We start from the raw sequence: 26,580 nt of genomic DNA, 5'->3' as shown, positions 1-26,580 counted from the left end.
CCAGGTGCTCGACATGGTCGGCGACACGAGCCACATTGACGAGTGCGCCCTCCCGCCCGCCGCCGGCGCTGCGGCGCGCAACCTCAGCCTGGTCGGGTCGGCAGCCAGCCGCTTCATGTCGGTCGACGTCGACAGCACGACGGTGCGCTGGCTCGACATGGTCGTCCGCGCCTCGACCTGGACCTTGATCCTGGTCATCGCCTGGACCTTGTGAGTCGGGCGGGCGGTCGGTGGGCCGATGCCGGGCGCAGCCGTGGCGCGGCGGCTGACTCTCCCTCTCTCTCTCTCCCCTCATCCTCTGTGACCCCCCACCCGCGCGCCGTGCGATGCAGCCTCGTGGCCGTCAAGCTGCTCCTCGGCGCCTACCTGGTCAGCTACGCCTCGCACCGGTACGCAACGATGCACCAGCGCGAGATTGAGGAAAACCTCAACAGCAAGGACCGCGCACCGATCGGCGTCGACAAGGACGAACTGGTGAGCAACGTCCACGTCCTCTTCCTTTGTGGGCCACGCAACGCACGCTAATACTCATCCTCGTCTCGTCTCGTCTTGTCCCTTCTGATCTGTGTGCGCGCGGCTCGGGGCAGTCGTACGACAAGAAGCTGGTCCAGCTCGTCGACCGATCCGACGACAACGCCATCCAGATCATGCTGGATGGCAGACACGTCTCACCCTCGCCCTCCTCGGCCGCTGCGGGTGGAAAGGACAAAAAGACGGGCTCGCTGATGGACGTCAGTCGATACACCATGGTCCGGTCCCGGATCTGGTAGGCCCGTCTCCTCTCCCCCTCTCACCCCGCCGTCCCGACTCGCTCATCGTTCATCACCCCTTTCGCCTTCAGCCTACCACCGGCCCTTGTTCCGCTCTGCATTCCTTCATCGTCATCTCGTGTATACTAGACCGTTCATCCCACCCACTCCGCATCCCTGCAACCCTGTCTCGGCATTCCATTGCCTCATGCTGTTTCAATTCGTCATTGAGAGATGGCACGACAGACCTTGAACGGAGGGAGGGCATGCCAGAAGTCATCAGTCAAAGCATTAAACTCGTGGCAGTTGGCCGCATTGGCCAAGACGTCTTTGGCATGCTTCTTGGCGGCCGTCCCGCTATGGACCCAATGGCGGGCCCTTGGCGGGACACGCCAAGCTCTAATTGGCAGGACAGGTCTGCCAGTGCGACCTTGGATCAGCTCTGCCCACGCTGCCTCCTCACCAGGTATCGTTCAAGCGGCACAATGGCACGATTCCCTCACAGCCCACCACCTATCTACAAACGGCATCTAAAGCAAACACACACATCGACGACTGGTGGGAGCAAAGGACACAGCGATAGAGAGAAAGAGGGGGGGGGGGGGCCAAGAGCAGAGAGCAAGGTCAGCAGCTGTTCATGGCTAGGTGTGGGAAAACGATGTCTACTTGGGAGAAGGTACGTACAAGACAGCAGGATGAGCCAGGGTGCGGAGGAGGAAATGTGGGGAGATGGTGGGGGGAAGGAAAGGAGGAAGACGGTCAGGAGGGCTTATAACCCCTGCCACCAAACCCGGCTACTCGACGACACGCACTGCCACCAAGCTCAGCCGAGCGTGCTCTCCTGGTGTGTCGCCGAAGTTGCACCGAGGGACCATCGGGACCTCCAATGATGTTGGCGGCTGTCGGGGGGTTGGAGACTCAACTTGACAGGTACTACCGCCAAGAGGCCGTCAAGGGGACATTGGCGGCATCTTAGTGGCGCCTCCGCCAATCTGGGCCTGGAATCCCGCCAAGTTGCCGCCAACATCGTCTTGGTGCCGCAGCCTACCACCACCAGTTTCAATGCCTTGAGTGACGTTCACAGATCCCCAAGTTCGGGTGGGGGGCAACATCGCCAACCCGCTGTGCGTCCACGCTGAAAGAGCACGGTATACGTTCCAGCCACAGCGCAGTATGCAACCCTCCTCCAGCCGGACCGTTGGGGTAGAACTCGAAGTGGGCCCGTACGAAACGCCCTTGGCGTGCAGCTGGCACCGAAGCGACTCCCCCCCCCCCTCCCAACATCGATCAACATGACACGCAGCCCTCTGACTCTCGAAACTTCGCAAGACAGTGACCAGGACACTAACGTAGACTCGAGCAGATGCCCTCTGATGCATTTGCAGCGCAAACCCAGAAGGAGGGGGGGACGGGTCGATGGTGCGGGACAGCACTCGACATCGGTCATTGTCTACTTTATACTTTATATTCTGGGACTTTCTGACATCTTCGGACACTTTGGCCGAGTGGTCAAGGCGTATCCCTGCTATCAGCACGACAAGGATATCCCAGAAATGGGGCGTGAGTTCGAATCTCACAGGTGTCGCAAAGCACGCTGGCTTCCAGCGTCCGTCCATTTTCCTTTTTTGCCCTGACGATTTGTTTCTTTTTTTTTTTTTTTTTTTTTCTTTCTTCTCTGTGGACTTCTCAAAATAAACAACATGATGTTTGTTTCTAATCTCCCGAACCAGTCAGGACCATGACCCTGTATCCCAGCGCGGAGAATGAAGCCGAACTCGACGATTCCACAGCGATGCGATGGCCATCCGGGGAGGGAGGTCGGGAGGAAAAAAGGTATGACAAGAGTGGGATTCGAACCCACGCCCGAAGATAGCAGACCGTTCCTCGCAGGGGCGCGGTATCTTCCTTAATGCTACGCCTTAGACCACTCGGCCATCTTGCCGCGCATGAAACGTTTTCTGAAGTATTGCACATATATAGTATTAAAAACGTTGCTGGAGGGCGGGATGGAGGTTCTCGTCGATGGAGGAGGACTGGAGGTGGTAGAGTCACGGCCGGGAGAGGAGGCGGTACGTGGCGGTGCAGACGCGAGGGTTCCTGGTACGCCCGCGTCGGTCGTTTGATCAGGATGCGAGGCAGTCGGAATCGGTCGAGGAAGGGGGTGCCTGCCTGCCACCCGGCCGGCCGGCCGGTCAGGTATCCAGGACGTTGCCGAGGTGACGACGCGTCCCGCCTCGCCCCTCGCCCCTGGCCCGGGGTATTCAGCGAGCCGGACCGAGGCGAGGTGAAGGGAACCCGCCGGTTCGACTCGGTCTCTCCTTCGGTGTACCACGAGGCGCGGTTGAAGGGTACATGCTGGATACGGTCAGGCAGGCGATGCGATGCGATGCGATGCGTTGGGATCGGTGGGTTCCGTCCGGTTTGCAAGAGAGAAAGCGCGAGGTGGGGTATGAATACACGATGGGAAAGGCAAGAACGAGCAGCGTACGGCGTTTTTGGCGTGGCGAGGGGAAGAAGGGATCGCCCGCGATAGATGGCGAGAGGGCAGGGCAGGGCAGGGCAGGCCTGGGCAGGGCAGGGCAGGCCTGGGGAGCCACGCCGATCACATGAGCCAGTCCCAGAAGCGCTGGAGGGCCGACTTGGGTGCGGTGTTGGCGAGGCGGGCCTTTTCGTCGATCTCGTCGAGGTGGCGCTTGCCCGTGTCAAAGTCCATCTCGGCGAGGCTGACAAACTTGGTCCCCTTGACGTACTTCCAGCCGAGCCAGAGGACGACAAACAGCGGGATGGTGATGTAGGTGGTGACAAACGAGCTGGCGTCCCACTGGCCGTTGAGGAAGACGGTGAACCCGGCAAAGAGGAGGACGAGGCTGAGGAAGACGAGGCCAAAGTACGTCATGTAGGGCTGGAAGGGGGCGCGGTAGGGCAGCTCGCGGCGGTCGATGCCGTGGTGCTTCATGCCGTGGTAGAAGCGCGCGTAGACGGCGAGGATGATGATCCAGGCAATGATGATCGAGATGGCCGAGATGTCGTAGAGGTAGTTGAACGTCTGCTCGGCGCCGCCCGAGCCGACCGACATGTAGGCCAGCAGGCCGTACAGGCTGGTGACGGCGAGCGCCCAGTAGGGCACGCCGCCGGCGGTGCACCGGCGCAGCAGCGCGGGCGCCTTGTGCTCGAGGGCGAGGGCGTAGATGGTCCTGCTCGACGCGTAGAGGTCCGAGTTGGCCGCGCTCCACGTCGTCACGAGGAGCACCGCGTTGACAATGTCGGGCAGCACGCGGATGCCGGCGTTGTGGATGGCGATGACAAACGGGCTGGCGCTGGCGTCGTCGCCGCCGTTGAGCAGCCGCGGGTCGTTGTAGGGCACCGTCAGCGACACGGTAAAGATGGCCAGCACGTAGAAGAGCAGGATCCGCCAAAACACCCGCTTGATGGCCTTGGGCACATTCTTGCGCGGATCCTCGACTTCGCCGACGGCGACCCCGATGATTTCGGTCCCGGCAAACGAGAAGGCGGCCTGGACAAAGACGTTCCAGAAGCTCAGGAAGCGTCCGAACGATCCGCTGATGCCGCCGGTGGGCTGTCCGGTGACGGGGTCCGGGGTCCAGAAGAGCTGGGCCTGCGGGCCCGGGTTGATCCAGTAGCGGAAGCCGAGGCGGTCGTGGTCGGGCCCGCCGCCGAGGTCGATGACGAGGGCGACGAGGATGAGGACGACGATGGCGACGACCTTGATCAGGCAGAACCAGAACTCGAGCTCGCCGTAGACGCGGACGCCGAGGAAGTTGACGCCGACGACAAAGACGAGGAGGATCGAGATCCAGACGGCCGGGTTGATGGTCTGGTTGGGGTCCCAGTACTGGATGATGATGGTCGAGGCGCTGATCTCGGTGGGGATCGTGATGCCGTACGAGTACCAGTAGGTCCAGCCGAGGGCGAACCCGAGGCTCGGGTCGAGGAAGCGGGTGGCGTGGTGGGTGAAGCCGCCGGGGAGGGCAAACAGGGTGCTGACCTCGCCCAGCGCGATCATCATCGACCACACGACGACGCCCATGATGGCGTAGGCGATGAGCGTGTTGACGGGGCCCGCGGCCGACAGGGAGCCGCCGAGGCCGACAAAGAGGCCGGTGCCGATGGTGCCGCCGAGGGCAATCATGCTGAGGTGGCGCTGCTTGAGGTTGCGGCGGAGGGAGCCGTCGGAGCTGTCCTGGTCGATGCCCAGCTCGGGCGGCGGCGGGTCAAAGTGGCCATCGTCGGTGCCCTTGTGGCCGACGCCCGACTTGAGGTTGTCGAGGCGGTCCGAGGATGCGCCCGGGCTCGACTTTTCGACGTCCCGCGGAAGGGCGTCGGCGTACGAGATGTCGGAAAAGGGAGTCGCAGACATGGCGGCGACGGCGGCGACGGACGGCGGTCTAAGTGATAAGGGGCAAGGAGGACGAAGACGTCCGGATGGCCGACCAGGGGACACAGGAGGGGCCGTCGACGACGCTCTATCTAGCGACGGCGGTGGGCAGGAATGCGGGCGAGGCGTGGGCGAGATGGGGTAATGGTGGAGAAAGGAGGGAAGGAAAGGAGCGCAGGATGGATGCGGGGCACAAGGATATGTATAGGCTGGCTCGGAGACGACGACGGCGGCGGCGGCGTCGCAGAGAGAGGTGGCCTGGCAGGGTGCGGCTCGTCGCGATTGCCCGCCCCAACTGGCCTGCCATCCCGGCAGCCAGCCAACCAGCAGGTGGTGCCGCCCCGCCCCGGAAGAAGAAGGCTCGCAGCAAAGAGTTTGGGCCGGTGCCTGGCCTGGCCTGGCCTGGCCTGCCTGGCCCACGAGCAGCGACGGCATGGGCGTGGGCGTGGGCGTGGGCGTGGCGGGGCATGGCCATGTAGGCAGGCGTGGCGTGGCAAGGTTTGCAATCGACAGATGGCGCACACGGGGCGTTGTCTCTCTCTCTGGCATCTGGCAGAGAGCCTGGCTGGCGACCGAGTCACTTGATCTCTCTCTGACTTCGGGACGGCCGGTCGAGACGGGCGGTACCTATGACATCGAACTTTTGGCGCGCGGGCCCTCGCGATATCGTCGCTATCAGAGTCCAATCAATCGACTGCCTCTCTGTCTGTCGCTCGCAGCGCAGCAGCAGCAGCATGATGCCGGGTGGCGGGTCGGGTTGCTCCAAAACAAAAAAGAGAGAGCACATACGGTACGACGGCCCCGGGGGATTTCGCGGCCCAACTCGACCCTGCCTGGGCTTTGACTCCTTGGGCGGTTAAAAGTCGGTCGCTCGGTCGGACGACCCGGTGCGCTGCTGGCTGGCTGTCGGTTTGTGCGCCCGGCCGGCCAGGCTGGGTGGGCGCTGCGGCCTGCGCCTGCGAGCACGACCGGCGAAGACGCCGTCGATTTCAAACCAACGGCAGCGGCGGCGGCGGTCTGCTGGGGCTGAAAATTACGGGCGGCAGGGCAAGTGGGCAGGCCAGGCCAGGCCAATCAAGAAGAGAAAAATTTCCGAACCGCCGCTTAGCTTGCTTGCTTGCTTGCTTGGTTTGGTCTGGGTTGCGGGCGGTCCTCGGCCTCCACTGGCCGTTTTTCACCGCCCCGAACCGACGGGTTTTCGGGCATGGCCGACGAACCGACCCTTCGCGCCTCTGCCCCTCGGCCCCTGCCTTTGCCCGGATGGCTTGGTCTGACTCGCTCAGCCGGTAGTCGGTGATCTGGTCTGCCCGATTTGGAATCGGGGTAGTCGGCACGCTTCGGCAAGGCCTGCCAGATGCCCGATCGGTCCACACTGGCCTGGCCAGGCATTCACCGGCCGATCAGCGGACCCGGCTCATCTAGATCCTCGCCGTCAACCCCCGATCGCTATCCCTCGCCCTTGAGACCGCAGCAGTCGCGACCCGACGCCGCTCAGCCTGACCCCGATGACACCGACATGGGCGGGGAGCGGTGCATCCTTTCCTGACCCTGGGCGCCATGCCAGGCCAGGCCAGTCCTGCGGCTCGACGACCACGTGACTTCACACGTCCGCCCTCACTCCTTGACGGGCAGACGCAGGATCAAACGACGACACGATGCGGTGAGGTGCGATGCGATGCGGTACCGTGTGGATTGTACACATGCCAACGATTCGATACAGAGCCGACGACATCGTCCCGCGCCTCCCTCTCTCCCCCTTTCTCTCGCTCTCTCTCCGCCTTTTTCTCCGCCTCGCCTCGCCTCGCCTAGCCTCGTGCCGCCGTGGTCGCAAAGACGAGGCAGACGTGGCGGGCAAAACAAAAGCCCCCCTCTGAGGCGGCTCAGGCATCGGGCAGCGTCTCGATCTTGCGACTTCTCGGAGAAGAGGGCGACGAAATGTCGTTTGCCAGCTTCTCGAGCGACTTGTCCTCGGCGCCGTCGCCCCCCTCGAGCGCTTCCCGGATCATGGACACCGTCGACTCGAGCGAACGGCGCCGGTTCGACGGCGACGACATCGTCGTGCCCAGCGACGAAGTTCTGCGGTGCGGTGCAGGAAAACGGGACAAAGGGCGATCGAGCAGGGAGTGGCAGGGAACAAGGGGCAAGAGAGACGTTCGTAGGAAAGTCAGCAACGGCCCGACATCCGCAGCCCGCAGCGGCCGACGCACCGGCCGACGCAGCCACAGTCCCCTCCACTCCACCCCCTAATACGCACCTCGAGTGGCCCCTCCGGTGGCCGCCGGCCATGGGCGAGCTGGGCGTCTTGGGTGACGCCGTCGGCGACGTGGTGCTCGATCCGGAAAAGTCGTCCATCGACGGCGACGACACCCTGCCCTCTCCCGCGGGCGACGCGGGCCCGGCCTCGTCGGCGTCGATGAGGTCCGGCGGCAGCCGCTCGTTTTCAATGTCGACCTTGCGCGCGTCGTCAAAGTTGGCGATGGCGTCCTTGATGCCCTCGGACCCGAGCACCAGCGTGCCGTACGGCAGCTTGCCCGTCGCCTGGCTGCCCTTGAGCTCCGACACCCGCTCCGCCTCCTCGCGCAGCAGCGCAAACACCCGCGACATGCGCCCCACGGCCAGGATCTTGTTCTTGATGACGGCCCGCCGCTCGGCGCTCCCCTCCTCCTCCGACGTCGACGTCGGCGTCACGGGGATCTCGTCCTCCTCGTCCTCCTCCTCGAGCTCCTCCTTGCTGCAGATGTTGAGGATGGCGATGAGCATGTCGGTGATCTTCTCGCCCACAAACGGCAGCGACCAGGTAAAGACGTCCATAAAGTTGGGCAGCCAGTAGGGATGCGGCGTGCAGTTAAATTGGCGGATGTTCATGACGTTGTTCTCGTACTTCAGCACCGCCGCCTTGTTGTTGTACACGTCGAGGTAGTTGGGCGCCGAAAAGATCGTCATGACCGACGGGAAGCCCGTCGTCTTGGTCTTGCGGTACATGCGGTAGCCGGCGTCCTGGGCCTCGTGGGCGCGGATGATCGAGAGGAGCTGGTTGCGCTCGAGGAACTGGCACGCGGCGTTGTAGGTGAAAAAGTACGAGCAGCCGCGGACGTGGTTGTGGATGAAGCTCTCGTTGGTCTTTTCCTGGCCAAAGTCCTCGAGCGGGTCGGCCCAGAGGATGTCGCACATGAGGCCGTGGGTGGGCGGCTCGCGGAAGCGGTTGATGCTGCGCAGGTCGTCGAGCGTCTGCAGCTCGGGCGACAGGCCGCCGTGGATGCAGAGGAACTGCTTGTTCATGACGGCCGCCAGCGGCAGCGCGCAGAACGACTCCATGCACAGGTCGTAGATCTCCTCCGAGTACTTGTGCTTGCACTCGAGCTTGAAGGTGAAGTAGTCGGTGAGGTGGCGGCACTCGTGATTGCCGCGCAGCAGGAAGAGGGTGTCGGGGTACCAGATCTTGAGCGCCCAGAGGTAGAGGACGCACTCGATGGAAAAGTAGCCGCGGTCGACGTAGTCGCCGAGGAAGAGGTAGCGCGTCTCTGCCGGGTTGCCGCCCACCTCGAAGAGCTTCATCAGGTCAAAGTACTGGCCGTGGATGTCGCCGCAGACGGTGATGGGCGCATCGACCTCGAGCAGGTTGGGCTCCTGGCGCAGCACCTCGGTGGCGCGGGTGAGGATAAACTTGGCCTGGTCGTCGGTGAGCCTGCCCTCGCGGTAAAAGTGGTTCTTGAGAAAGGCAATGTCGGGCTTGGACGGATCCTTTGCGCTGAAAAACTGCTCGTCGGTGGGCTTCTGGAACGCGGGCGCCTGCACGTCCTTGATGACGCGCTCCTGGGTCGAGACCTGGGTGCCGTCGTCGGTGGTGTGGACGGTGAAGTCGATCTCGGGCACCACCTGCTTGTTGGTGATCTGGCCAATGGCCTTGACCAGGCGCTGCTGCCTCTCGGTGGGCTGGGGTGCGGCCATGGCGGGCAGAGGTGAGCGGCGGTAGGGGACCGGGTCCGGGAGCAGGGTCAGGTTACGCCGGGGGAACGAGGGAGGGCGGCGAGGGGGGCGACGCTGTTGCGATCGACGGCGGGGGGGCGTCTGATCAGGCCACGCTCTGCGGCGGGGGCGGGCAGAGCAGATGGAGCGGAGGTGCGAGTGGCGATAATAGCGCAGGTGGTGGTGCCGGGCGGAAGGGGCCAGTGCAGTGCAGTGTTTGGCCGAGAATGCGCTAGGACGGATTGACGGGGTCGGTGGCCGGACTGTCGAGGACGGCTTCGGCAAGAATGGCCTTAGAGCTGAGTCGAGTGCAGTGGGTTGATGGGAGCAAATGGAAGGAGCCGATGGCCGCTGAGCGAGGCAGGACGAGGGAAATATGCGGGGGAGTGGGTGCAAGCCAGCCTGCTGCTGCCTTCTCTTGGTCTTTGCACTACGGCAGTGCTCTTTGCCTAAGGTCCGGAGGGTCGGTCGTCGTAGACGTGAATGTGTTCGTGCCGGTGGGTCAAGACGGGCCAAGGGTGGCTATTCGTTGGCCGTCGTCGTCGTCGTCGTCGTCGTGAGGCGGGGGGAGAGGGGTCCGACTGGTGGTGGGACAAGAGCCAGGGCGGGGCGAGTCGTGACAAGACGAGGCGAGGACAGACGGGCGTGGGCGTGGACCAGCGGCGGCGCGATGGTATGGGGGTGGCAGAGCGACGGAAAGGGTTCAGTTGGAAGGTGGCTGCCAAGGTGGAACGGGGTCGATTGGACGAGCGAAGGGTGGCGTGCACGAAGAGGGAGAAAGGCAAAGAGGTGGCCCGAGAAGACTCGAGGCAGGGCGCGAGCGTGGGCCACGCAGAGGCAGAGCCAGGGCCAGGGCCAGGGCCAGGAGGTGAGAGCAGGCGCACACGCACGCAGCCAGGCCTGCCGCCCGCAGAGAGGTGGGGCTAGGCCGCCTGCTGCTGCCCGTCTTGGCTGGCTGCCGTGCTTGGCTGCCCTCGCCTGCTGAGCCTGGCCGCCCGCCGCTTGGGCCGCCCACCTTTTTGGCCTGGCTTTCCCTGGCTGGCTGGCTGGCTGGCTCGACCGAGCTCCCTATTTCGCTTCGCGGCAAAAGGGGAAATCCCGCCTCGCACTCAAGCCTGCCAGCGCGTCGACTACAAATTTCAAAAGCACGCATCACAACTTCGGTTTGTATTCGAGCCCAACTTGCTTCCTCCCCCGCACGCCGGGCATTTCGGAATTTCAAGTCGCGGTCGGACGAGCAACACAAGCAAGCAAGCAAGCCAGCAAGCAAGCAAGCAAGCTGGCCCCCCTGCCTCGATTTCATCTTGACTTGGCTGCTGGCCTTGACTTTGAAATGGCCAGGCTGGCTGGCCTGCCCGTCGGCCCGTCCAACACCATCCATCACGCGCCACCGCCGCCCGGCCAGCCTGCTACATGTATGGCCAGGAGAAGCCGACTAGTCGGTCTTCGATGGTCCTGCCGCAAGCCGGCTCGAGTCGAGGCTCACTTGGATATCGCGCTGCCGGTACCACCGCCGCGAGGGCAGCCGTGGCAGCGGTGGCACAGCCTAGCCTAGGCCGCTGGCTGTCTGCGCCTCGGCGCAAGGAGGTCCACATCGCCTTGATCGCCGACTTCTCGCCTTGCCTCGCCTCGCCCCGCCTCGCCCTGCTGGCCTGGCCTCGCCTCTATCGCGTCGACATGTCGATTCCACCGATCCCGCACCCACCGCGACTCACTCATGGCCCAGATCGATCTCGTCTCTCGCCGATCCCACGACCCGACGAGGGTTCGACAGCGCGGGGCAATACGTGGTCTAGCCCCAGAAGCTGGCTTCTTGTCATTCTTCTGCCTCGCGGCTGAAGGGCGAGTCGGGTCAGATACAAGTACAGACAGGTCCACGGCGGGCTGCGAGACGCCACGTCGATCCCGCTCCATCCAACGACGCGGTGGCGTCCGACGTCGCACTCTCGCGGTCATCTCCAGCGTCTACCCAAAGGCGCTGCCGAACCTCGACCCTCCGACGACGCTGCGGAAGCCCGACACGTCGTCTGGGTTGGGGCAGCCCGACTGCGAGCGCGTCGACATGGCATCGGGAAGCTGCGGGTGCGCCGGAAAGGCCGGACGAGGTGGGGCAGAGCAAGAACGAGGTGCAGATCCAAGAGGGTCGAGGCCAGTCAGCCACCGTCGCCATTCGAGCACTAGTCCTACCGCCGCGTCGCCGCCCTCGCTCCGTCGACTCGACACTCACCCATTCCTGCATCTTCTTGATCCGCTGGCTGCTGACCGGGTGCGTCGAGAGCAGTGCCTTTGCCGCGTCGCCCAGGCCGCCGCCGCCGCCTTCGCCCTCGGACTGCTGCATGCGCTGCCACAGCCTGGCGGCCTCGCGCGGATCGTAGCACGCCTTTGCCATGATCGAGAGGCCGATCTGGTCGGCCTCGAGCTCCGTCTTGCGGCTGTTTGGCAGCGAGAGGAGGAGGGTGAGGGCGGTGCGGCTGAGGCCGGCGTCGATGCCGAGGAGCGACTCGAGGACGAGGGCGCCAAACATCAGGACCTTGTAGCCCGACACCTTTTCGGCGCTGTGGCGCGCCACCTGGTGCGCCACCTCGTGGCCCAGCACCGTGGCCAGGCCGTCGTCGTTGGCCGTGATGGGCAGGATGCCGGTAAAGACAAAGACCTTGCCCCCCGGCAGCACAAAGGCGTTTTTCTCCGACGGCTCGTCGATGACAAACAACTCCCAGTCGGTCTTTGGCCGGGGCCCGCCGTCGGAGGCAGTGGCGCCAAAGAAGCTCGACTCGCCGCCGCCGCCGCCGCTGCTGCCCAGGGCGGCGTCGACGGAGCCGTGCTTGACGTCCGAGTGCTGACCATCTTCGAGGGCGGCGATGATCCTCTCTGCCGTCTTTCTGACATGGCGGCTGTGCGGGTGGTTGGGGGGCAGGATCTTGCCGCGGTACTGCTGGAGCACCTGGCGGTACGAATCCTGTCCCATGGCGACCTCCTGCTCGCGGCTGACGTCGATGAAGCGCCAGCGACCCGTCTCGGGGACGCGCTCGAGGTGGACGAGGTAGTAGACGCCCGCGCCGCCGCCGACGACGAAGAGGAGCGTGGGTCGCGACTGGAAGCCCCTGCCGCGCGGTCTACGGTTGCCGCCTCCTCCTTCTCCTCCGCCGCCACCGGCGTTTGCGCGGGTGCGCTGGACGAGGATGTCCTGCAAGGTCTGGAGGTTGAGTGGCGTTGGTGCAGCGTTGTGCGATTGCGGCGGTGGTGCTGGCGACGACGACGGGGCGGGCTGACCAAAGCGGCGGTAGGTTGCGCGCGGGGCCGAAGAGGTGCGCAGGGGGCGGATGGCCTGGGACGGCAACCGTTGGGAGGCGCTGGAGCCCTGGATGCTGCGCCAGGTTGGCACGGGTGACCCGAGGATCGAAGGCAGGCGTCGATGGGCCATGAGGAGGGTTGGGCTTGCGCGCGGGTTTGCGAGAAGACGCCGATGTGGTCTACGAGATCGAGGAGGCAGGCTGTTGGGGGTTGGCGGCTGGATGCGAGGCGGGCGAGGGAGGGCGAGGAGAGGAGAAGCCAAGCAGCGATGAGCGAGGTCAGTCCAGGACCGAAACCACCGCAACGAGGCGCGCCGTCGTGGCAGCCGACGTCAGTCCAGCCTGACGCTCCCCTCTGCCTCCACTTTGCGACTGCAGGCCAGCGTCCCCGCGGCCACCGACCGCTTCTCGGCCTACCTCGGCCTCGCCCCGCCGGCTGGACCCTGGGGGGCCACATCGACCCAGGTAAGCAGCAGCGTTTGGCAGCCACCGAGGCGTCGTCAAGCCTTGCCTGACCCCTTTCTTCCTGGCAAAGACTCACCCTCTCACCCCGTGTCCACCACGACGGCTTCCTCTACCACCACCACCACCACCATCGCTACTGCTCTCGCCTCTCCACCAGCCAAACACCACACCACACCACACCACACCACACCGCCATGACCATCGCACTTGTAACCGGAGGAAACAGGGGCATCGGGTGAGCATCCTCTCGACGCCTCGTCCCCGCAGACGATCCGGCGCCTCGCTGACGGTCTCTTGCTCCCTACCTCTCCTCGCACCTTGCACTCCGCCTCGTCGCTCGCCTCACCCCCCGACAGCTACGGCATCGTCCGCCGCCTGGCCAACGAGTACCCGTCGTCGGCCGTCGGCGCATCGGGCTCGCCCCTCACCATCCTCCTCGGCTCCCGCACCCTCGACAACGGCCAAAAGGCGCGCGACTCGATCCTCTCGGAGCTGGCCTCGTCCGCCGCAAAGGTCACCATCACCCCGCTCCAGCTCGACATCAGCGACCCGGAATCGATCAAGCGCGCCAGTGCCGAGATCCAGTCGCGCTACGCCGACCAGGGCGGCATCGACGTCCTCATCAACAACGCCGGCATCGCCCTCGACGGCTTCGACGCCGACGTCATCCGCAACACGATGGCCACAAACTACCACGCCACAAAGCACGTCATCAAGTCGATCCCCGTCCGCGACGGCGGCAGGATCGTCAACGTCGCCTCCATGGCCGGCATCCTGCGCGGCTACGGCCCCGAAGTCACCCAGCGCTTCCTCGACGCCAAGACCGAGGCCGACGTCGACGCCATCGTCGCAGACTACGAGGCCGACGTCCGCAACGGCCACTGCCAGGACAAGGGCTGGAAGTCGGCCGCCTACTCGACCAGCAAGTGCGCCCTCATCGCCTACACCCGCATCCTCGACGCAGACTACAAAAAGGCAGGCAAGAACGTCGCCGTCAATGCCTGCTGCCCCGGCTGTGAGTCGTCGTCGCCGGCGCAGCTTCTCCAATCCATCCCACCGGGTGACGTTGACCTCGTCTTGCTGACCCGCCCCTTTCCACCTGTCTGTCGCCCGTCGCCAACCCACTCGCTTCCGCAGACGTCAACACCGACATGACCAAGGGCAGGGGCGTCAAGTCGATCGACGAGGGCGCCGCCACGCCCGTCCACCTGGCGCTCCAGGACCTCAAGGGCGTCACGGGCGAGTTCTGGGAAAACAGCAGCGTGTCCAAGTGGCACCAGCAGTGAGCCATCCGGCTTGCCGAGGTGCATAGAAGGTTCTTGTAGAGGGGGGCCAGCGCCTGGCGTCTAGAATTACAGAGGATAGTCGTACATGAGGTGGGGATTTGGTGGTCGTCGCTGACGCCTCGGCTGTGGAGGTATCATCGCCGGCCGCGGCCGGCGAGGGTCGTGTCGGTCGCCGGGCATGGCGGCTAGGCCACCTGGTCGAAGCCACTGAGATCGCCGCAGGCCACAAAGGGGACGACCTTGACGAGGTTCGGGTTGGCTGCACCAGCGCCAGCGCCTGTCCCTCCTTGTGCGCCGGATGGCCCGCTGTATCCGAGGACGGCGGCCATCTCACCCTTGAGTCTCTCGACCAGCTCGACGAGCCCCTCGCGGACAGCATCGTCATCATCGTCGTCGCCGTCGTCGCCGTCAGCGGGAGCAGCATTACCCCGAGCGGCATCGCGCTGCGACTCGGGGCATACGGAGGCGGGGAGGCCCGCGGGGGGCCGGAAGCCTTGGCAGACGACGAAATGCTCTACGCTGCCGACACGGCTGCTCCTGGGCTTTGCGATTTCGACGCGGTCGAAGAAGCAGCGCAGCTGGCTGGCGAGAAAGGCGCCGCTGGTGCCCGGGCGGGCGCCGTGCAGCTCGTTTTTCTGCGCCCAGCCGGCGCGCGCCTGGGGCAGCTGGGTAAAGATCTTTGCGACAAAGGTGCCGCCGCGCTCGAGCAGGCGCAGCGTGATCTGTGTGGCGGCGAGGAGGAGCTGCGACTGGAGGTACTCGTCGAGGTCGTGGAGGCCCGTGACATCTGGTGCGCCGTCGCACACGATGAGCTGCGCCTTGGCCTTGGCCTTGGACTTGCCGTTGGCGGGCGAGGCAGATGAGGCGGAACTTGACCCGGACGAGGCGAGGGCGCGCGAAACGGCGTCGGCGGTCGAGGCGGTGGTGATGTCTCCGATGATCTGGGTGACGCCGGGGAGGGGCGCCATGGCCTGCAAGTCGACCGAGACGAGGTGCGAGTCGGGCACGGCGGCGAGGCGGTTGGAGAGCACCTGGGACCACGAACCGGGTGCGGCGCAGAGGTCGACGACGCGCTGCGGCGTGGGCGACACGGGCTCCGAGGTGCCGTGGAGCGAGTACGAGGCGGCGCCGCCGAGGAAGCCGTACTGCTCGTTGAGGTGGAGCAGCTTGTAGGCGGAGCGGGCGCGGTAGCCCTCGGACTTGCCCTGCCGGTAGTAGATGTCGCGCTTGTCCTTTGATGACTTGCCCATGGTGGTCGGTTGCGCGGGGAGGGCGCGGTGAGCGGGGATGAAAGGATGAGCAGGCAGAGAAGCAGGGCAGTGGCGAGCGAAGAAAGGGGGCGAGGGCGAGAGCGAGGGCGAGGGAGAGACAGAGAGAGAGAGCGCAGGGCCCTGGCTGGAAGGTTGCCCAAAAATTCGCGCGGATCCGAGGGGGAGGCTTAGCCTCCCGTAGAGAGAGGCAGCGGGCAGCGGGCAGCGGGCCAGGCCAAGCCAGACCCAGCCCAGCGTGGGGGCATGGCCAAAAGTGGAGTCCGTGCGAGACTGCGGGCGGGGCCCTCTCACCACCCACACACTCTCCTTCTCCTCCTTCTCTCCCTCTCCCTCTCCGTCTCCGTCTCCTTCTCTCTCCCATTCTCATATCGCCTCGTCACCATCGCACCTCAAACATCCGCCAAAAAACATTAACCATCGCCGCCACACGCACCGCACGCTCGCCCACGCTCACTCTGCCCTCACCGCATCCGGGTCATGGCAAGCAGGTCTTAAGCGCGCCGACGCCCTCGCCGCCTTCGCCAGGATCCACCTGCTCGCTCACTCGTCCCGTCTTAGCACTGACCGCCGCCTCTGCTCTGTCACAATGTCCACCATCGCCCACTCGCTGCGCGACCACCGCTCGCCCACGCGCACCCAGCTCTTTGCCCACGCCTTCTCTCTGCCCGCCGGCGAGACGCCCATCCCCGATGCAGAGATTTCCTCTGCCGTCCTCTCGCTCTCGGCATCGTCCGCAGACGGCGCGCAAGAGGAGCAGGTCTACGCCGGACGCCTCACCCTCACCCAGTCCTTTCTATGCTTTGCCAGCCAGGGCGACCGCGGCAGGAGCTGCAGGATGAACCTCCCGCTCTGGTGCGTCAGGCGTGTGGAGAGGCTCAACACAAAGGGAACCGTATTTGCCCTCAGCATCGTCGTGTGGCACGGCATGAAGATCGTAAGTCCCACCCTCTCGTGAACGCGTGCCCCGCTCAAAGAGGCTGACGAAGCGTCTCGTCGTCATGCTTGATCCCCCTCCGCCCTGGCAGATCCTTCAATTGAACGCCCTCCGGCCCACATGCGAGGCCTTTTGCGGCGTCCTCCGCGACCAGCTGCGCGCCCAGCTCGGCAACATGAAGCTGCTCAAGCCCTTCCTCGCAGGCTGCTACAGCGAGACGCTGCTGACAGAACCCACCCCCGCCGCAGAGCAGAGCGAAAAGGACAAGGCAGAGACGCCCTCGCAGGAGCCCGACAACCCAGACGCTGCCACCGCAGCCACACCTGCTTCAGAGAAGAGCGAAGCCGAGTCCTCCTCAGCAGCAGCAGCAGGGGCGACAGGGGCGGCACCGGCAACAGCAGCGTCGACGGCGCCGAATGCCAACGCCAAGGAGAAGCCGCCGTACCACGCGGGTCTTGGAGCCACGTTTGGCTTCCCCGGCGACCCGAGGAAGCTGCGGGAAAAGAGCAAAGTCAAGCTGTGGCGCGACTACTTTCGGGCGCACGGCAGGAACCTCACGCTGCTGCGCTACCCTCAGTTCCTCCGGCTCGTCCAGGTGGGCCTGCCCAACCGGCTCCGCGGCGAGGTGTGGGAGCTCACCAGCGGCTCCATCTACAACCGCTTCGCCCACGCCGGCGAGTACGAGGCGCTCTTGAAAAAGTACGACGGCGTCGTCAGCACCAGCACCGAGGAGATTGAAAAGGACCTCAACCGCAGCCTGCCCGAGTACCCGGCCTACCAGACGCCCGAGGGCATCGAGACGCTGCGCCGCGTGCTGGTCGCCTACAGCTGGAAAAATCCGGAGCTCGGCTACTGCCAGGCCATGAACATTGTCGTCGCCGCCATCCTCATCTACATGAGCGAGGAGCAGTGTTTCTGGCTGCTCGACATGCTCTGCGAGCGTCTGCTGCCGGGATACTACACGTGAGTGCCTGTCGCGCGTCGGGCTCGCCAGTCGAGAAGACGGCATGCTGACCGTCTCGACGGGCACTGTCTCTCCGCCTGCCACCGCCACTGCCGCCGCCGCTTGCCACCTCCGCGCAGCCAATCCATGTCCGGGACGCTGCTCGACCAAAAGGTGTTTGAGCATCTGGTGCAGCGCACGCTGCCCATGATCCACGAGCACTTTGTCAAGGCCGACATCCAGCTGTCGGTGGCGTCGCTGCCGTGGTTCCTGTCGCTCTACATCAACTCGATGCCCATGATCTTTGCGTTCCGGATCCTCGACTGCTTCATGGCCATGGGGCCCAAGGTGCTCTTCCAGGTCGGCCTCGCCATCCTCAAGATCAACGGCGAGGAGCTGCTCAAGGTGAGCGACGACGGCGCCTTCATCAACCTGATGAAGGCCTACTTCCGCTCCCTCGGCGACAGCGCCCACCCCAACAGCCCCAACCCGCGGCACCGTCAGATCACCAACTTCCAGGAGCTGCTCGTCGTCGCCTTCCGCGAGTTTGGCATCATCACCGACGAGACCATCGCCAGCGAGCGCAGGCGGTTCCGCCAGGAGATTGTCCAGGAGCTCGAGCTCTTTGCCAAGCGCAGCGCCATCCGCAACCTCAAGGACCACGGGCGATTCACGAAGGACCAGGTGTGAGTTGCGCCTGTGCAGCAGGGCACTGCGAAGACAAAAAGGGAGGCGGATGCTGAGACCAGACCCTCTCCTTGCTCCCGACTCCCGCACTGCTGCTGCTGCTGCGGCGGCGTCTGTGCCCTCAGTGGCCTCATCTACGACCAGGTCGTCGAGGCCATCTACCGCGCACGGCACGCACCTGGCTTTGCGGGCGACGCCAAGACGGCCGCCTCGAATCCAAACGCGGGCATCGTGGCCAACGACCCGAAAGAGGTGCTCGAAAAGGCGCTGGCCGCCCCTCCCGTCTCGTCGGCGGGCGAGCCGGACTACAAGGAGATGCGGATCGACCTCCGGACATTCCGCCTCTTCCTCGGCGAGGTGGCGACGTGGGCGCGCGACGAGTTTATCGTCTCAAACGGCTTCCAGGAGCGCATCGAGAGAAAGGTGCCAGAGCACGAGACGGTCGCCAGGCTGTTCCGCTTCTGGGACAAGGAGAAGAAGGGCACGCTTTCGCTGCAGGTACGTGGCGGCGCCCGTGTGTGCGGTCCATTGATCGGCCAGGCAGGAGATCTGGGATGCTGATACACACCGCTGCCCCGTCCTTCCCCTTGCGCCCTCGTGCCGCGCGACAGGATATCGTGTCTGGCCTCGACGCCGTCATGTTCAACCAGGACGACGTGATGGCCAACATCCAGTGGTTCTTTGAGCTGCACTCGGACGGACGACCCTCGCTGACCAAGGACGAGGTGCTGCGGCTGAGCGAGAGCCTCCTCTTTTGTGAGTGCGCTCGGCCCCTACTCTGTTGCGGCGGCTAGTCGAGAGGCTGCGAAGCTGACGAGGAGGTCTTGCGCGTCCCTTCGCCCGGCTCTGCCGCGCACAGTCTTCCGCAACGAGACAAACGACGGCTACCTGGGCGCCGTGTCGCAGCTGATAGCCCAGGCGTTTGAGCATGGCGGGGAGGGCAAGTCGGCTTAGCGGGTGCGCCGCCCAGGGAGCACCAGATAGACTACGGGGTCCTCGCATCGGTCGCATCGCACTCTTCATCCCATCCCATCTCATCGATCGTCACAGCATCCGCATCCGCCCTATCGCGGCCACACGCACGCACGACACGAGGCCCGACAGCCTCGACTTGACGGACGGTCGGGAAGGATGGAGTTGCGGCGCTACGAGCTGCGGCTGAAGGGAGACGACGGGGGTACATGCACTTTGGCAGAGAGAGCGGGGGTGCTCTGCATCGCCGGCGTCTGTCTGACGGCTGGAGGGGCGATCACGGGGGCCGCCCATTCCTTCGGGGCGCAATCTAGGCGAGGATGGGACCGAAACGATCCTCGACGGCGTCCCGGACCAGGTCGGCGGCACGAGCGACGAGGGGCAGGTTGTTGGCAAGGTGGCGCTTGTCCATGCGGCGCTGGCTACCTGCGCCCGCACCCACTGCGCGCTTCTGCACACCAATGATGCCGCTGCCGCCGACTGCAGGGTGACGACCGTCGTCGCTGCTGTTGCTGGTCGACGATGACTGCTGCTGCTGCTGCTGCTGCTGCTGCTGCTTCGTCAGGCCGTTGCCGTTGCCGCGTCCCTGGCCGTGCAGGCCCTCCTGGCCGTACACACCCACGCCGTTGTTGCCACCGACAACGGCTCCAGCGCCAGCGCCAGCTGCCATGCCAGCGCTGCTACCAGCTCGACCAGCGTCACCAGCACCAGCAGCGGCCCCCGCATCAGCGCCCGCTCCCGCCGTGGCACCGACTCCGGCACCTGCGCCAGGTGCATCGCCACCCTTGTTGCTAGGGTCAAAGAGGAACGCGACGCCCTGCGGGTCCTGGATCATCTGCTTAATCATGGCGGCATACTGGCGTCGGGGGATGCCCTGCTGCTGCGCGACCTGGGCGAGGAGCTTGGGGTCCTCGAGCACCGCCTCGAGGAAGGCCTGAAACTCGGGCATCTGCAGCAGCTCCTGCGGCCTAACGACGACCTTGCCGTCGTCGCCCTCGCTGATCGCCGCCGAGGGCTTGCCCTTCGCCTTGGCGGACCAGTCCAGCTGGATCCGAGACGAGACGTCGTCGAGAGGGTACGTGGGCGCCTCCTCGGCCTTGTGACCGCCCTTTGCGTCAGCCTTGCCCTGGTTTTCGTCGTGCTCGGTCGCTGCGCTGGGTCCAGGGCCGGCACCGTTGCCGCCATGGCCGCCGACACCGGCAGCGACACCGGTACCGGCAGCGCCAGCTCCAATGCCTGCGCCACCGACGCCGACGCCGACGCCCAAACCGACGCCGGCACCGATAGCGCCAGAGCCAGCTACACCGCCGTGGCCGGCGACACCTCCCCAACCAGCGGTTCCGCTTGGGACAGAACCACCGGCGCCGGCCTCGACGGGGATGGAAAGCTGTCGCCGACCTGTTTGGCCATCGAAGGGCGAGAGCGACCAGGGTCAACAACGGTCACGGCGTTTCGACAACTCCTGATCGCTGGGAGCCACGACATCGGCAGAGCGAGTGGCGGGGTGCGCAAGGCAGGGTTCACTCACCGAGCTCGACTTGCTTTTCACCGGCGACGGCCACGACGGCCTGCGAGCCCGCCAGGACGAGGGCGAGGCCGATGAGGGTAGACGAGATGCGCATCTTGTCCCGAATGGACGGACAGGCGGACGGACGAGGAGGGTTGATGTGCGGGGATGGGGGGTCGAGATGCCGTGAGTGTTCGTCTTGAGGAATGGCGAGGGAGTTATGATGGGAGGGAGAGGAAGAGGGACTGGGATGGGGGGACGAAGAACGAGTCGAGACAGACTGACGACCTGACCTTATATCCCTCTTCCCCTTCGCCTCGGCAGGGAGGGGACGACAGATCGAGAAAGGTGCAAACGAACGACAAGGTGCGAGGCGATCCCTCCAACAGCCCCGAGACGAGACGATTAGAGGCCGACGAGCTGCCCACCTTGCTTGCGTGTGCAGGACGATCGGTCGAGCCGTATGGCGATGACCTTGATACGCACGACGTCGTGCAACCGTTCGGGGCTGCGCTTCGCCCCGGGACCGAAATCGAGGTAGAGGTAGGCGTGGGTGGCCTAAAGTTGCGGGATCTCTACGAGTCGACGAGCGGCCTCGTCACTACGATGCCGCGGGTACGACGGGATGAGTCGAGCGCAACCCATGGGAACGCCCGCTTGCTTGGTGTCCGGGCATACCTTGCCTCTTTTTTGCCTCTGTCCCTCTTGACGACGCCCCGAATTGCCGTCGGCGAGCATGCGAGAGGGTCAGTGGGGGCCGGACCATCGCACAGCCAAGCCACGTTGCGTTGGCTATGGTCCCACCACAATGACGACGGGAGCGTGCAGCCCCGCCCCATCGAGAGCGGTGCAACCCGCCCCCACTTCATCAAAGCGTCCGAACGTCAAGTCGTCCCACGGCTCGTCCCACGGATGCCCGCGAGCGCCGGGCACCTGGCTGCTGTCACTCTGCACGCCTCATCGATCAAGGTATACGATTCGCAACCGCGGCCACTCTTCCATCGAACCCACACGACCGAGGACGAACGCGGCGCGAGGGCTCACGCAGCGGCGAGCACCTTTCTGACGACGTCGCGGACCGTCTTGGCCGCTTCGGTGCCCTGGGCCGAGAGGGCGGGCGAGTAGACGTTTTCGAGGAGCAGCCTGGTGACGAGCTGGTCGATGGCCTTGACCTTGTCGAGCGAAATGTCCTCGGTGCCCGCGCTGGATATTGTCGCCGTCTCGCGGTTCGAGAGGTGAGTGGGCTGCGAGAGAATCGCCGACGTGCACTGCGAGGGGAGTCGGGACGGCGGTTGGAGTGGTAGAGCAATCGCAGGGTCAAGGGGCAACGAGCCTTTCGTCAGTCAGTCGGTGTCCGCGCAAGCAGCCCGAAGCACGACGAGTGCATCCTCGACGCACCATCTTTGTCCCCCACAGCGCTCGGAGCCAGGGGCCGTTGGCGCTGCCGTCGACGATGCCGTCGTCGCTCTTGCACATCTCGAGGACGCGCAGGTAGGACTTGTAGCTGCGCGCCAGGTGCCCGGCCGTGTACAGCGTCTCTGCCAGCTTGAGCTGGTAGAAGGAATTCTGTGGCACCAGGAGCACGAGCTCCTCGAGAGCAAACACCGACTGCTGGTACCTGCGCAGACAAGTTCAGGCATGCAAATGCGCTTGCACCGGTCAGTGTTCGGTTCGACTGGGCTCGCACCGGCATCTCGAGGATACGATCCGAGCCGCGAGGCCAGAGGATGGGGATGAAGGTGGGTGGGGGCTACGCACTGTCCGAGCTCGGCGTACATCTCTGCCAGCTCCTGCCATCCTTCCGGGTCCTGGTAGAAGGTGTCGAGGTGCTTGTTGAGCGCCTCGATGGCCTTTTGCGGGCCGCCCCTCGGGTGAGAGGTGGGGAGCGCTCGCAGTGTCGCCACGAGCCGTCTGGAAAGCGTCTGCGGAGGGAGGGTGTCGTCCCGAGGCATAGGGAAAGTGGGGCGAGATGGAGTCCGGGTGATGGACGAGAGCTTCGGGTGAGCAAGGGGCATCCAAAGAATCAAGAGGAGCGACCGGGCGAAGCTCACCACCGAGGTACCGTCTTGCTCGAGCTCAGCCTCATAAAAGTCGAGCGCCCGGCTGTACTCGCCCTTGCCCTCGAGGAGCATGCCATGGAGGCACTTGACCCTTGCCGAAGCGGGGAAGCGGGACTGGAGGCGCGAGAGGCAGGGCTCGGCGAGCTCCCAGCGTCCTAGCTCGATGGCGGCGGCGCCGACCTGCTCGAGAAAGGCCCACAGCTCGTCCTGGGAGAGCGACGAGACGAGCGACGACTGCGAGAGGACGAGCTCGCCACGCTGCACGACGTTGTAGGGCTGTCTTGTCGGCTCGCTGGCGAGGAGGTTGGCACAGTGAGCAGTGGGCGGGGGGCGAGGACGAGGGCGAGTGCCAGAGGTCGAAGGCATCAGCTGAGGTTTCTATGCTGCCTGGGTCGGCGCCCTTGGCGAGCGCAGCAGGAGAGGTACGGCACTCACTGCCGCTGCTTTGCGAGCCACTGGAGCGCCGTACGCGGGTTGGTGTCGGGGTCGCCGACGAGCGGAGCGTCGAGCGGGTAGGTGGCCATCTTTTGCTGCCGTCTGGTGCGCTTGGTAAGTGAAGACAGGACGTCGGATGGTGGGCGAGGCGAAGGTGGAAGCGATGCTCGAGGAGGTTGCGCCTGTGGCCCCAACGCAGACCCCACCGTTGCTTCCAGCCAGCCAGCCAGCCAGCCCCAGCTAGCCCGCCAAGCCAGCCCAGCCAGGTGGACCGAGCGAGCAGGGCCTGGCCTGGCCTAGCCAAGCAGGCGGGCGTCGAGCTCTTGTCGTGCGAGAAAAAACAAAGACCGCTAGGCGGGGCCGACCTGGGCCGGCCCAAGCTGGCGGAGCCGAGGGCAGTGATTCCACTTTCGCAGCGCGGCGGCCAGCGACGGCGCGGCGGCCGCGGCACTTCGACCTCTCCGACGCTTCCATCCTGTGCTCTCCACCTTTCGCCCTCTCCCCGCATCGACACCCGCGCTCTATCCGCCACCCCTTCAGCGCCTCTCTCTCACATACACACGCAACAATGGTGATTTGCCGCTAAGATGCCCTCGTGCAAGCCGCAGCGCCGAGCCGTGTGCCGCCGCGCCACGATCTGCTGCCTCGCCTCAGCCACCAGTCCACTGACCCTCGCTCGCTCGTCCTCCCCCTCCTCGTTGCTTCCAGGGCGCCGGTCCGAGATTCCCTTACCCCAAGGAGGTGTGGTCGCCCGCAGGTGAGCATCCGACGCTGGTGCACTACGGTCCATCGACGAATCGACGCATCGATCAGGCTGTGACGAGGATCCAATCTGCGCTGGACAAGCTTCTCGCCGTGGCGTCTGCCTCGCCGGCAGCCGGGCAAAGCAGTGGAATGCATTGCTGGCTCTCCGTGGAACGTCACGAGCACGATGACCACCAAGGGATAGGATGGACGCTGGTCGAAGGGGCACGACGTTGATCGGTGTTTGGTCCAACACGGCCACCTGTGAATGGTCGGCACACTTGCTCGCCCCGACCCTTGCTGACACCACCTGTGCCCCCTTCTCCGCCGTATCGCATTCTTTGCTCATTCAAACAGGTGGCTGGTGGACGCGGTGAGTGTCTTCAGTTCCTCGCAGCGGTCTTGTTGCGCCAGGCTGGGCAGCTCGTTCTGACCCGCTCCTTCCCCTCTCTCGCCTCCCTCTCCACCCTCGCCCTACGTAGCCCCAAGAACTGGGTGTCGAACACGACCGTCTGCGCCGTCGGCATCGCCGTCGCCACGTACGGAGTATGGACCTACAGCGCTGACCGCGAGGTGCGTACAGGACTCCCCTCTCTCTTTCTTTCTTTCCCACCTCTGCCGGGATGAGCACAGGATGTTGGGCTTGTTCTCGAGGGCCATGCTAATCTCGATCCCCTTCTTTCATCCCTCTGGTTGTCGTGCACTCCGACGCAACCATCGAAACAGTGGCGACACAACCCACCAACAAAGCCCATCCCGTCCATGGCTGTGAGTGCCGATCCGACGTCCGCCGCCGCGTCGATGCGGGATGCAGCCGGACCGACACGCTGACCGCTGCCACTTGCACGCTTGTTTTCCTGCTGTCCACGCCGACGCGACCTACGCCGCGCAGTGGGCCAAGCAGTTCAAAGACGGCGATATGACCGTCAAGGAGCCCTAGGACGCGGCACCGACATGTCGAATCCTCACGCCCGACTGCTTCCGGTGCAATCGAAACACGCCTCTGACCGCCTGACCGCCTGGGTCCCTCGCACCGCTGTGCACGCCTCTTTGTGTGCCATCTCGGGCGGCAATTGACATTCTCGGAACACAAGACGGACGGGCGGACGGGCAGGCGAGCTCCAACAAGGCGAGGATGCGCGGATGCGATGCTGTGTCTATGCGGTGGATCCGGCGACGAGGGAAAGATGGACAAGAGGGGATGGGGACCGTGACAGGGGCGACAGAGGGAGGGCAGGGTGCGAGGGACGAGAAGAGCGAAGACGGCGACGGCCGCCGACCTCATGCGTCGGCCTTTACGCCGGCAATCTCCTTGATGGTCTCGACGAACGCTTCGGGCTTGTGGGCGAACCGGCCGAGGAAGAGGCCCTCTACGCCGTCCTTGAGCTTTTCAAACAGGCCTGGCCCGGCGCTGCCGCCGTAGAGGATGCGCATGCTCTGGTCGGAGCGGCGGCCGGCGTACTCGCGGTTGTAGCGGCGGCGGATGGCCTGGGTCACCTTGACGACGTAGTCTGCGGGCGCGGGCTGGGCGGCGCCGATGGCCCATACGGGTTCGTAGGCGAAGACGACGTCGTCCTGGTCGCGGATCGACTCGAGGACGGGCCTGATCTGCGTCCACACCTCGGCGATGACGGTGCGCTCGAGGTCTTGGTCCGAGATCGAGGCCTCGTTGTCCGGGCGCGACACTTCGCCGATGCAGACGAGCGGGACCATGGCGTTGGCGGTGATGACGCTGGCCTTTTTGGCGACGTCGTCGTCGGTCTCGCCAAACAGCCTGCGGCGCTCGGCGTGGCCGATCTCGACGAATCGCACGCCGACCTGGGAGAGGACGACGGGCGAGACCTCGCCGGTGTAGGCGCCGAAGTCGGTCGAGTGGACGTCCTGCGCGCCGAGGTCGAGCAGCGGCGGGCCCTGGGGCGGCGACGCGGCGTCGATGAGCGCCTTTGTGGTGGTGAGCGTGACAAAGTCGGGGATGACAAAGACGTCGGTCTGGCGCTGGAGCGTGGGGAGCGCCGAGGCCAGCAGCGAGAGGGTGTGGTTGATGTAGGCCTGCGTCTTGGGCAGGTCAAAGTACATCTTGAACGACACGCCCACCAGCGGCTTGCGCGCGGGCGAAGCGGCGGTGGCGGTGGCGGCAGCGGTGTTGGACGACATGGTAGCGATGGCGGCGGCGAGGAAGAAGGAGAATAAGGTGATGGGCGGTGGTGGTCGAAGGGTGAGGCCGCAGAAGAGCAGGCAAAGCGGCGAGCAGTCAGAGGTCCCTCCAGCCTCGATGCGAGTTTTGAAAGCGGGGAAGGCGAGGCGAGGCGAGGCGAGGGCGGCCCGTGCCTGCGGGGCCGGCCGGACTGCCAGGCCTGCCTGCTGTGGCTGGCCGTCGTTGCTTGCTTAGCTTCCTTCTTGCCTGGCTGCGTGCGTGCCTCTCGGCCTCTTCCCTGCCTGCTCGTTTTGGGCTGCTTGCTTCTTGGCCGCCGTTTTGAGTCGACAGGCAGGCGGACGACGCACGCACGAGCTGTAGGCATGCATGTGGCAGAGGCACAGCTGCCAAATGCTAGGATTGGGCGGGCGGGGCAGAGAGCCGGCTGGAAGAAAACGACGGACGGAAAGAGGCCGAGAGGTGGCGAGCGGGCGGGCGAGCGGGCGGGGCCCGGCAAATTTCCACTCTGGCCTGGCCTGGCCTGGCCTGCCCGCCCGCCTGCCCGCCTGCCTTCCTCTGAGGCTCGGTGCCCGCCTGCCCGCCTGCCCGCCTGCCCGCCTGCCCGCCCGGGCCTGCCGTTGCCACCCGCTGCCAAGTCGCCGTTGCCTCTCTTCCTGGCCGGCCTGCCGCCTGCCGCCTGCCCGCCTGCCCGCCTGCCCGCTTGCGCTGGGCCCCCGCACG

General features: G+C 65.2%; 11 protein-coding genes across 11 annotated transcripts in view; 4 read left to right on the top strand and 7 right to left on the bottom strand.

Annotated features, from left to right (window-relative positions):
* Nucleotides 1-770, top strand: part of PFL1_02953 (uncharacterized protein) — a gene marked incomplete at both ends in the record, with an annotated part of 3,542 nt that extends 2,772 nt beyond the window's left edge. Inside the window, 3 exons of the mRNA XM_007880465.1 lie at nt 5-210; nt 333-474; nt 588-770. Of these exons, the coding sequence (XP_007878656.1) occupies nt 5-210; nt 333-474; nt 588-770 (531 nt within the window). The remainder of the gene's footprint in view (nt 1-4; nt 211-332; nt 475-587) is intronic.
* Nucleotides 771-3,351: 2,581 nt separating this feature from the next.
* Nucleotides 3,352-5,127, bottom strand: PFL1_02952 (uncharacterized protein; the record flags this gene model as incomplete). Its single annotated transcript, XM_007880464.1, has 1 exon — nt 3,352-5,127. The coding sequence occupies one exon, from the start codon at nt 5,125-5,127 to the stop codon at nt 3,352-3,354; it is 1,776 nt and encodes a 591-aa protein (XP_007878655.1).
* A 1,898-nt stretch (nt 5,128-7,025) lies between these two features.
* PFL1_02951 (uncharacterized protein) lies at nt 7,026-9,093 on the bottom strand (the record flags this gene model as incomplete). Its single annotated transcript, XM_007880463.1, has 2 exons — nt 7,026-7,221; nt 7,400-9,093. 2 exons carry the CDS (start codon nt 9,091-9,093, stop codon nt 7,026-7,028), a joined length of 1,890 nt encoding a protein of 629 aa, XP_007878654.1.
* Nucleotides 9,094-11,076: 1,983 nt separating this feature from the next.
* PFL1_02950 (uncharacterized protein) lies at nt 11,077-12,532 on the bottom strand (the record flags this gene model as incomplete). Its single annotated transcript, XM_007880462.1, has 2 exons — nt 11,077-11,187; nt 11,339-12,532. The coding sequence occupies 2 exons, from the start codon at nt 12,530-12,532 to the stop codon at nt 11,077-11,079; spliced, it is 1,305 nt and encodes a 434-aa protein (XP_007878653.1).
* A 528-nt stretch (nt 12,533-13,060) lies between these two features.
* Nucleotides 13,061-14,152, top strand: PFL1_02949 (uncharacterized protein; the record flags this gene model as incomplete). The annotated part of the gene is made up of 3 exons (XM_007880461.1): nt 13,061-13,101; nt 13,223-13,881; nt 14,004-14,152. The coding sequence occupies 3 exons, from the start codon at nt 13,061-13,063 to the stop codon at nt 14,150-14,152; spliced, it is 849 nt and encodes a 282-aa protein (XP_007878652.1).
* A 185-nt stretch (nt 14,153-14,337) lies between these two features.
* On the bottom strand, nt 14,338-15,402 carry PFL1_02948 (uncharacterized protein; the record flags this gene model as incomplete). Its single annotated transcript, XM_007880460.1, has 1 exon — nt 14,338-15,402. The coding sequence occupies one exon, from the start codon at nt 15,400-15,402 to the stop codon at nt 14,338-14,340; it is 1,065 nt and encodes a 354-aa protein (XP_007878651.1).
* Nucleotides 15,403-16,009: 607 nt separating this feature from the next.
* On the top strand, nt 16,010-18,941 carry PFL1_02947 (uncharacterized protein; the record flags this gene model as incomplete). The annotated part of the gene is made up of 6 exons (XM_007880459.1): nt 16,010-16,357; nt 16,449-17,320; nt 17,441-17,986; nt 18,113-18,485; nt 18,599-18,743; nt 18,847-18,941. 6 exons carry the CDS (start codon nt 16,010-16,012, stop codon nt 18,939-18,941), a joined length of 2,379 nt encoding a protein of 792 aa, XP_007878650.1.
* Nucleotides 18,942-19,269: 328 nt separating this feature from the next.
* Nucleotides 19,270-20,581, bottom strand: PFL1_02946 (uncharacterized protein; the record flags this gene model as incomplete). The annotated part of the gene is made up of 2 exons (XM_007880458.1): nt 19,270-20,357; nt 20,488-20,581. The coding sequence occupies 2 exons, from the start codon at nt 20,579-20,581 to the stop codon at nt 19,270-19,272; spliced, it is 1,182 nt and encodes a 393-aa protein (XP_007878649.1).
* A 925-nt stretch (nt 20,582-21,506) lies between these two features.
* On the bottom strand, nt 21,507-23,050 carry PFL1_02945 (uncharacterized protein; the record flags this gene model as incomplete). Its single annotated transcript, XM_007880457.1, has 5 exons — nt 21,507-21,734; nt 21,865-22,084; nt 22,225-22,388; nt 22,518-22,818; nt 22,962-23,050. The coding sequence occupies 5 exons, from the start codon at nt 23,048-23,050 to the stop codon at nt 21,507-21,509; spliced, it is 1,002 nt and encodes a 333-aa protein (XP_007878648.1).
* Nucleotides 23,051-23,529: 479 nt separating this feature from the next.
* On the top strand, nt 23,530-24,645 carry PFL1_02944 (uncharacterized protein; the record flags this gene model as incomplete). Its single annotated transcript, XM_007880456.1, has 6 exons — nt 23,530-23,532; nt 23,670-23,718; nt 24,063-24,078; nt 24,188-24,278; nt 24,432-24,473; nt 24,598-24,645. The coding sequence occupies 6 exons, from the start codon at nt 23,530-23,532 to the stop codon at nt 24,643-24,645; spliced, it is 249 nt and encodes an 82-aa protein (XP_007878647.1).
* A 341-nt stretch (nt 24,646-24,986) lies between these two features.
* PFL1_02943 (uncharacterized protein) lies at nt 24,987-25,859 on the bottom strand (the record flags this gene model as incomplete). Its single annotated transcript, XM_007880455.1, has 1 exon — nt 24,987-25,859. The coding sequence occupies one exon, from the start codon at nt 25,857-25,859 to the stop codon at nt 24,987-24,989; it is 873 nt and encodes a 290-aa protein (XP_007878646.1).
* Nucleotides 25,860-26,580: the final 721 nt, after the last annotated feature.

This window comes from Pseudozyma flocculosa, assembly GCF_000417875.1.
Source record: "Pseudozyma flocculosa PF-1 unplaced genomic scaffold scaffold00008, whole genome shotgun sequence".
In the NCBI taxonomy this organism is placed as follows: Eukaryota; Fungi; Basidiomycota; class Ustilaginomycetes; order Ustilaginales; family Ustilaginaceae; genus Pseudozyma; species Pseudozyma flocculosa.
The sequence above is the reverse complement of the archived record's forward strand: the minus strand, read 5'-3'. Positions and strand labels throughout refer to the sequence as shown.